Source organism: Rhinopithecus roxellana, chromosome 10 (genome assembly GCF_007565055.1).
Source record: "Rhinopithecus roxellana isolate Shanxi Qingling chromosome 10, ASM756505v1, whole genome shotgun sequence".
Taxonomy (NCBI): domain Eukaryota; kingdom Metazoa; phylum Chordata; class Mammalia; order Primates; family Cercopithecidae; genus Rhinopithecus; species Rhinopithecus roxellana.
In genome coordinates, this window is record NC_044558.1 from 104,395,182 (window position 1) to 104,403,968 (window position 8,787).

Below are 8,787 nucleotides of genomic sequence, written 5' to 3' on the forward strand. Positions count from 1 at the left end.
CACACAAATTGAAACTGCTCTTCAACATTTTACCCGATTTACCAATGTTTCACATTATATCCACCCAAGACCCATGCGTTAACTACGCTTTTTCTTAATGACTTTGCTCAAATAAGCTATTACTAGTTTGTAGTAACTTCGTATAAAGCTTTCATCACATTTCAAAACATGGAGAGCCAACTTTTCCCATATGTACAATCTGGAGAGAACTGACCCCTTCCCCACCCCACCCCCCACATAAAAGATAATAATCTCTGCTAACTAGTCAGTATTTCCTAAAGCAAATACTACAGATGATTCAAAAAATCCAGGCAAAGTCGAAGCAATATATTTTGCAACAATTATTCTTTCAATAAATGACTTGTAAATTCTCTCCCACACCATGTTAGACAGGTAAGCGACGTCACTTCCAAATTTCAACTGTTACACAGAAGATCCAGAATGTCAACACCACTTGCAATCTACACAAGGTTACAAACAACACATACACCTTCAATTCAAAATATCTGAATGAAAGGTTTCATCCCAATTATGGGAAAAAAACTTCCCATCTCACAGGCTGGTTAGAAACTGGTTCTGAATACAGCATAACATACACAGCAATTCAGATCTTAAGAAACTCAACTGTTGCCAGTTAATACAGTAAGTAGAATTTCATTCAGCTTCACCCTTATTTCATTTTTCCATATATGTAAGTGATCCTTTCTATACCTTTTAAGGTAAGTAATCATCTCAAGATAATCAGACATCTAAAGAAAACTTTGGTAAACTGGACTATAGTAATTGTATGAAAAAAAAAATAGCTCTTAAGATTCCTAACTGCTACAAGAATAGTGTTGATGGGATCAAATCCTAATTAGGATAGAGACCTAATTCATTTTTAAATGTGGAAAATATACAAGATAAATTAAATGCTTAGTTTGATAAAAATAAAGGTTTCACCAACTGTTCTCCATTGCTGAGAAGCCCCCACACTACCCCACTATGCGTATTCCTAGTATTTCATCCATGTCCTGCTCTGCTGTGCTGCCCTACAAAAAAATCCTCAGGAGGGAAAAAAAAAAAGAAAAAAATCAAACGGTGTAGTGTGTACTGCTTAAGAACTTAACGTCCAAGACATCTTTAAAGTCCAGGAGTACCTGAAACCCGTGGGTAAACAGGGACCATTTTCCTTGTGTATCAACTTTACACTAAGCGTCTAACATTCAAACAAAAAGTGCAAAATTTGTACTTATCTTTAATAGCAAGAATTCCCAAGCTCCTGCCATCCACTGATATTCCATCCTGTTTGAAGTTCTACATTAAAACATGATTACTTTTGCCATAAAACAAAAGTATTACCCTTAAAATATCTATTTGATATATACAAACCACATTATTTTTATTCTGACAGGTCACAAATTTTGAGCAAGTTCTTCCCTAGGTGATCCTACCTAGCCAAAATGAAGGTGGAGCAAACATTGCTTTAGCTTAACTGCACTAATATTTACACCATGTGACCCTTCTAACCAAATAGAATACTGCTGACCTGCCATAATCAGTTTGTGTGACATGGCTCAAATGTACAAAAATAAAAAGTAGACATAGGGAGAAATTAACCCAATAGATTTCAAATTAGGCGATAATAGCAAGGCAATTCAAATATTAACATGGCATATAATTTCCCTACTTTAGCGGTTTCCAAATGCTATTTATAAACAAGGGATGAGTTCACTTGCTTAGATATTTGAAATACAACTTTATTCTGATTCTAAACGAAAAGGAATGGGAATGACAGTAACAAACAAGATTTCACCACTGAATATTGTGATGTGACTGTAGCAGTCTTATATTTGAAACTCAAGGAATCAACTGCGTTCCAAAACAGCTAAATATGCAGGTCCAAACAATGAAGGTATTTTTTAAACTGCCACATTCACTCCGAAGCCCACTCATCTCCTTCAGCATCCCACAGATGAAGCACATGTTCCGCTTAGCTAGATAATAATGAGGTGGCACACACGCTGCACCGCTGACATCACAGGACAGCTGCCTATAAAACTAGACTTCTGACGCTGGGCTCCAGCTCCATTCTCACAGGTCATCATCCTCATCCGGGAGAGCAGTTGTCTGAGCAACCTAGACGAGGAGATGAAAAATGTTAACACTCTAGATCAAAACTGCCAGGAATATACAAGCCAAACGCAACAGCCTAGACAGCAAAGTGGCCACAATACCTCTAAGTCGTGCTCATACTGTGCTGCCAAAGCTGGGTCCATGACAACCTCCGGTGGGGCAAGAGCAGGCATGGCAACAAATTCCAAGTTAGGGTCTCCAATGAGCTTCCTAGCAAGCCAGAGGAAGGGCTTTTCAAAGTTGTAGTTACTTTTGGCAGAAATGTCGTAGTACTGTTTAAAAGAAAATAATTTTACTTTTTAAAATTCATTAAGATGACGATTTTTCTAGGACATTGCAAGATAAGAAAACGTTAAGATTCTTGGCAAGGCATGGTGGCTCATGCCTGTAATCCCAGCACTTTGGGGGGGCTGAGGTGGGAGGATTGCCTGAGGCCAACAGTACAAGATCAGGCCTGGGCAACAGAGCAAGACCCCATCTCTACAAAAAAACAAATTAGGTGGGCATGGTCTTGGTCTTGAGTGCCTGTGGTCCCAGCTACTCAGAAGGCTGAAGTGGGAGGACTGCTTGAGCCCAGGAGTTCAAGGCTGCAGTGAGCTATGTTCATGACACTGCACTCCCGCCAGGGCAACAAGGCAAGACCCTGTCTCAAAAAACAAAGAATATATAAATACACACACATATTTCAGTTGACCAACCCAGACAACAGTGAAACCCCATCTCTATCATTCTTTAAAAACAATAGTATAAAAAAGACAAAATTACTTCCGGCCGGCACAGTGGCTCACGCCTGTAATCCCAGCACTTCAGGAGGCCGAGGCAAGTGGATCACTTAAGGTCAGGAGTTGGATATCAGCCTGACCAACATAGTGAAACCCCGTCTCTACTGAAAAAAAGTACAAAAATTAGCCAGGTGTGGTGGTACATGCCTTTAATCCAGCTACTAGGGAAGCTGAGACAGGAGAACTGCTTGAACCCGGGAGGTGGAGGTCGCAGCGAGCCCAGATTGCGTCACTGCACTCCAGCCTGGGGGACAGAGCGGGGCTCCATCTTGGGAGGAAAAAAATCATTTACATATATAATAGACACTGGTCAATTTCATGGTCTTACATCTCCGCTATAGAGAAATAACTCAGGAACTTTTAATTTTACACACCTGAAGATTCTTCTTTCGGTGGAAGACAATGGATTTCGCCTTCACTTTCCTGTCCTTAATATCCACTTTGTTGCCACACAACACAATGGGGATATTTTCACACACTCGTACCAGATCTCTATGCCAGTTAGGGACATTCTTGTAAGTAACTCTCGATGTTACGTCAAACATTATGATGGCACACTGGGCTGAAAGAAACAGTTGTGATAATTAGTACACTCAGTTTACCACACAAGTGAAGAATGCTAAGAACCGCAGACTAGGATTCAACGTTATAGTCTTAGACCTCAACGAGGCACCTAGATCTCTCCCCTCACTTTCAAAGTCTCTTTCAATTCTAAGAAATTCACACAGAACTCTTCCTAAGAAAGATGAGCTGACCCTATCAAATCTCCCTGATAAACTTCACCATTAATACTCCCCTCATCCCAAAAACACTATCTGAAGTAATTAACGCCAAGTGAGATTCTGGAGAACCAAGCTGCCATACTCTGAGGGTAGGGCCTGGAAATATATTCTTCAGAGGATCTTTAAATGGCCGACTATACTAGGAAATATCATTCCTATCTTAAAAACTCCAGATAGGCCAAGCGATGTGGCTCATGCCTGTAATCCCAGCACTCTGAGAGGCTGAGGTGGGTGGATCACCTGAGCTCATGAGTTCCAGACCAGCATGGGCAACATGGTGAATCCCCATCCCTACAAAAAAAATACAAAAATTAGTCAGGCATAGTGGCACGTGCCTGTAGTCCCAGCTACTCAGGAGGCTGAGGCTTAGGAGGCAGAAGCGGCACTCCAGGTTGGGCAACAGAGCAAGACCCTGTCTCAAAAAAAAATTAAATAACCCAGATAAAGTCTATATATTCACCTGCAGAAATAACTATGGTACAGTTAACAAGGCAAGAAACCACAACTTTTTGGTTAAAGGATTTTTTGGGGGGGAAATTCTTGTATTTGTACACGTTCAAGGAAAGCAAAAGGCATGGAATGATTCCAGATAATGTGTTATCAGCAACGTGAGGTTCCAGGAGAGATGAGTATTTTGTTTATTCCTCTCTCTTTGGTACAATGAACATTTTCCTTGCAATTTTTAAATCAAACTATTTGAGAAAAATACTCTGCACAACTTACTACAAACAATTTAACAAGAAATCGGCTAGTCTTGTATAACACGTGTTAAGATCTCCTATCTCCTCTGGTCTAGTATCTGGTGTTGTTTTGTAATGGAGTAGAAACATTCATTGATCGCCACACCAAAATACATGTAAGAACCTAAGTTTTCAAATACTGAAACTGCTGTAAAACAGCCTGTTATTATTGTTTTAAATGACTTATAAGTTCCAGTGTTAAGTCATAGGTTTTTCTAAACCATGCCTAGCATGACACAGCATGCAACTTTCATAAAATTTTCTCCTCTGCCACCAAAATGGTGGTCAACTCCCTGAAGTCCACGTCTTTTTTTAACCCAGAAATGACACAATTCCCATTACAGTATTAAGCACTGTTTGTTGGAACAGACCTGATTTTCTATAACCTTGAAAACTGAAGTACACAAAACCTCTCAAAAACTGTTCAGCAAGTTACAAATGCCTACCTTGGATATAATAGCCATCTCTGAGTCCGCCGAATTTCTCCTGGCCGGCTGTGTCCCATACATTGAATTTAATAGGTCCTCTGTTGGTGTGGAACACTAGGGGATGAACCTCAACACCCAAGGTGGCTAAAACGGAAACGACGTGATTGAGTGGATGAATTTACCCATTTCTCACGTATTTCCACAAGCAAGGTTTTCCTGCACATACCTACATACTTCTTCTCAAATTCACCAGTCAAATGACGTTTCACGAAGGTCGTTTTTCCAGTACCACCATCACCAACCAATACAAGCTGTTGGAGAACACATTTGGAAGTAAACCCAAAACACTTCACCTCCTAAGATCCCAGAGTCACGGAACTTGAACCATCACAGGCTCACTTAAAACAAAGAATATGGATGCGAGGCCCCGTTACAGCCATCGTGGGCCCGGGAGGAGGGACCCGCGAGTCGCACGCGGTCGGACTCGGCCGCCTCCCGCCCCGCAGGGTTACCTACTTTGAACTGGACCTGGGGCTCTCCCTGCGCAGCCATCGCGGCGTTCCTGCAGAGGCAGAGGACGGAGGCGAGCGCTCGCGCGGCCCCGCAGCCCATGGCGGCCCCGCTCCCGCGCCCCCAGCGCCCCACGTGCCCGTCCCACAAAGGCCTCCCGCCCGCGGCGCCATGGCGGCCGGGCCTGGGAGCGGGAAGGCGGCGGGCGGGGCCGGCATCCGGGGCGGCGGGGCGCGGGGAACGGCGGACGAAGGAGTCGGGATAGGAAAGGGACTGAGACCAGGAGGGGAATGAGAGCGGAGGATGAAACGGGGGTTCGCCCGGGCGGTCGCCGACCCCATGCCCGTCTCCTGCCCCGGCTCGGCCGGGCCCGCGCCACCCACCTACTCACAGCCGCCCGCTGTCCCTGGGCCCGCCACCTGCCCCGGCCCTGACCCCGGCTCCGGCCTCTATCCCGCCGCCGCCGCCCCTGTCCCCACCCGGCCCTGCCCTGCTCGGCCCGCCGCGTCTCACTACCTTCCAGAAGCGTCTCCGCGCCCGTCCGACTGAGGCTGGAAAGATGGCGGAAGCGCAATTCAAACGCCGGAGACGCAGCCGACGCCGGCGCGCGGGCAGGGGCGGGGCTGGCGGGGGCGGGGTTGACAAGGGGCGGGGCAACGGCAAGGCGCCCGCCCACGTGGCCCGCGCGTGCGCGCGCGCACGCACGCAACCTGGTTCAGTCGGCCGCTCCGGCAGGCGCTGCGCTTAGGGTGGGGCGGGAGGCGAGATGGACCGCGTGGGAGGGCGAGCCGGGAGCGCGCACGCATGCCGGCCCGTGGGGGCCACGTGCGCCGACGCCCAGGGCGGGCTCCCGGGCGCGCATGCGCTGAAAGGGAGGCGGTGCACCCCTGGGCGGGAGACGTTGGGCGCGGCCGGACCGTCGCGGCGGTGCTGCATCTTGGTGGGAGTCGGTACTCGCTCGGGCAGACGCGGTCAGGCACGCGGCTTCCAGGCGCTGGCCAGCCTGTCCTTGTCTGTGACCCGTGGGGTGGGGGTTCTTGGGGTCCTGGGGCTTAGGGTGGCGCTCGCGTGCGCGCAGGACGGGTGAGTGACAGAACGGATGGATGAAGGAAGGGATCCTAGGCTGGGCCTCCAGAGTCAGCCCGCGGCTCTGTCTCTGCAGATCGTAGCCTTCACGCCCCCAGGACCAGGGCCAATTGGAGAGCGACGAACCAGAGAGGGATGCGCCCACCCCGAAAAACGGCTACTTATTTTTTTTAAGAGACGGAGCCTCGCTATGTTGCCCAGGCTGGTCTCGAACTCCCAGGCTCGAACGATCCTCCCGCCTCAGCCTCCCAATTAGGTGGGACTACAGGCGCGCACCACATCCAGGATTTTTTTTTTTTTTTTTTTTTTTAATATTTAGAGACAGTATCTCACTATGTCTCCCAGGCTGCCTTCAGGGGATCCACCCGCCTCGGCCTCCCAAAGCGCCCAGCTTCTCAAAGCGTTTCATAGGTTGGCAGCCTTGGCCGCTGCGTCCTACAAACAGAATGATGAAATTTTGTTTGCAGTCTGGGCGCGTCTTCCAGCCCTAGTTACGAACGGGGATGGAGTAAGTGCTCAGCTTCCCAGCCCCGTGTTGGCCTGAAGCAGTTAGAGTCCAAACAAGGTTGAGCTAGAGCGACCCCGACTTCCTGGGCGCCCCTGCCGACATGCAGACGGATCAAGGCTCAAATCAGCGCAGTCAAGCGCCTTAGAAGAGTCCAGCATGGAGAAAGAGCCCCGGTAACCGAGGAGTCCGCCCTGCAATCCTGAGCACACTTGCAGGCGAGTCCGCTGGGAACCCTAGTGACGCAAATTGGTTACAACTGGGGCGAGAACCGGCCTGCTGGGAACGCAAGTCCGAGCTCCCCCAGAACCCGCAGGGGAACGCCAAGCACCTCTCAGACGCTGCTGGCGGGAGAGCAGAATAGAATCTCACAGTAAAACGGGAATGCCCATTGCTTGTGACCCTGGATTTCCATTTCTAGGGAGAGGCCCGAGAGTTAAACTCATGCCTCACACATGTGCCCAACATTTAATGCTGTATAACATTTAAAAGGATTGACGGTCATCTGTTTCAACAGGTTTAGATAGACGTCAAAAGGATAATGTTGAGAAAAGAAGAAAGAGGTGATAATAGCTTTATAAAGTCTAGGCCACCTGTAATCCCAGCACTTGGGGAGCCGGACGTAGGAGGATTCCTTAAACCCAGGAGCTCCCAGCCTGGGAGACACAGTAAGACCCTGTTTTCAAAATTATTACATAAAGCCTAACACTATATGTAACTTTATCTAGAGGGATTATATATATAGTATAATGTCATTTATGTAAGTTTTTTACAAATACACATAAAAGCATATTGGCTATTGGATATATGTATTTTTTTTTATTGCAAGGATATACATACCATATCCTGATGGTTATTGCTTCAAGAAAGGGTAGAAAGGAGTGTGATGGAACTGAGAAGAGGAGTCGAAGAAGACTTTAACTTTACTTGCAATGTTCTGTTTCTTTTGTTTTTTATTTTTCTTTCTTTCTTTCTTTCTTTTTGAGACAGAGCCTCACTCTGTCGCTCAGGCTGGAGTGCACTGGTGTGATCTCGGCTCACTGCAACTTCCGCCTCCCAGGTTCAAGCGATTCTCCTGCCTCAGCTTGTTGAGTAGCTGGCATTACAGGCATGCGCCACCACAGCCGGCTAATTTTTTTTTATTTTTTTATTTTTATTTTTAGTAGAGACGGGGTTTCATTATATTGGAATAGGTAATCGAGCGGTCACTTCGGTAGCACGTATACCAAAATTGGAATGATACAGAGAAGATTAGCATGCCCCCTGCGCAAGGATGACAAGTTTTCTTTTACTTTTTTTCTTTTCTTTTTTTTTTTTTTTTGAGACAGAGTCTCGCTCTTGTTGCCCAGGCTGGAGTGCAGTGGAATGATCTCATTTCACTGCAAGCTCTGTGTCCCGGATTCAAGCGATTCTCCTGCCTCAGCCTCCTGAGTAGCCGGGTTTACACACCCCCGCCACCACGCCCGGCCAATTTTGGTAATTTTAGTAGAGATGGGGTTTCGCCATATTTGCCAGGCCTGTCTCGAACTCCTGACCTCAGGTGATCTGCCCGCCTCAGCCTCCCAAAGTGCTGAGATTACAGACTTGAACTACCGCGTCCAGCCAAGGATGACAATTTTTTTTTAATTAATTAGAAAAATTTTTTAAAAAAAGATAAAGCAAAGGTGACAATATATTAACCACTGTACAGTTCTGGATGTTGGAACACCCGTGTTTATACCTTTTGGCATTTTTTTCCCCTACAAAAGTGCCAAGTGGAAATATGTCAAACCGAGAGTATTAGTTGTTCTAGCACCTGGCCTTTTAAATGGGGCTCTGGTGTGATATCTCAGCTGTGAG

General features: G+C 46.9%; 1 protein-coding gene and 1 non-coding gene across 3 annotated transcripts; one reads left to right on the top strand and one right to left on the bottom strand.

Moving 5' to 3' along the window:
* Positions 1–306: 306 nt before the first annotated feature.
* Positions 307–5,983, bottom strand: RAN (RAN, member RAS oncogene family). Of its 2 annotated transcripts, XM_030939378.1 has the most exons (7): positions 5,874–5,983; positions 5,364–5,409; positions 5,074–5,158; positions 4,866–4,991; positions 3,272–3,459; positions 2,217–2,387; positions 307–2,118 (listed from the first exon to the last, which is right to left on the bottom strand). In XM_030939378.1, the coding sequence occupies exons 2-7, from the start codon at positions 5,397–5,399 to the stop codon at positions 2,074–2,076; spliced, it is 651 nt and encodes a 216-aa protein (XP_030795238.1). In that variant the 5' UTR covers positions 5,400–5,409; positions 5,874–5,983; the 3' UTR covers positions 307–2,073. The 2 variants fall into 2 exon arrangements, with proteins under 2 accessions (XP_030795238.1, XP_030795239.1); XM_030939379.1 differs by lacking the exon at positions 5,364–5,409 and having other exon boundaries at positions 5,874–5,930.
* A 2,166-nt stretch (positions 5,984–8,149) lies between these two features.
* LOC115900113 lies at positions 8,150–8,256 on the top strand. Its single transcript, XR_004059793.1, has one exon. It is a non-coding gene; the product is annotated as a U6 spliceosomal RNA (small nuclear RNA).
* The last annotated feature ends 531 nt before the right edge of the window (positions 8,257–8,787 follow it).

Bases quoted from the DNA above. Each gene is read 5' to 3' on its own strand.
- RAN (XM_030939378.1), bottom strand. From the start codon at position 5,399: ATGGCTGCGCAGGGAGAGCCCCAGGTCCAGTTCAAA. The intron at 2,388-3,271 runs GTGTGTAAAATT...TCTTTTAAACAG, and splicing joins ACCGAAAGAAGAATCTTCAG to TACTACGACATTTCTGCCAA. The intron at 2,119-2,216 runs GTATTGTGGCCA...CTCCTCGTCTAG, and splicing joins AGTATGAGCACGACTTAGAG to GTTGCTCAGACAACTGCTCT.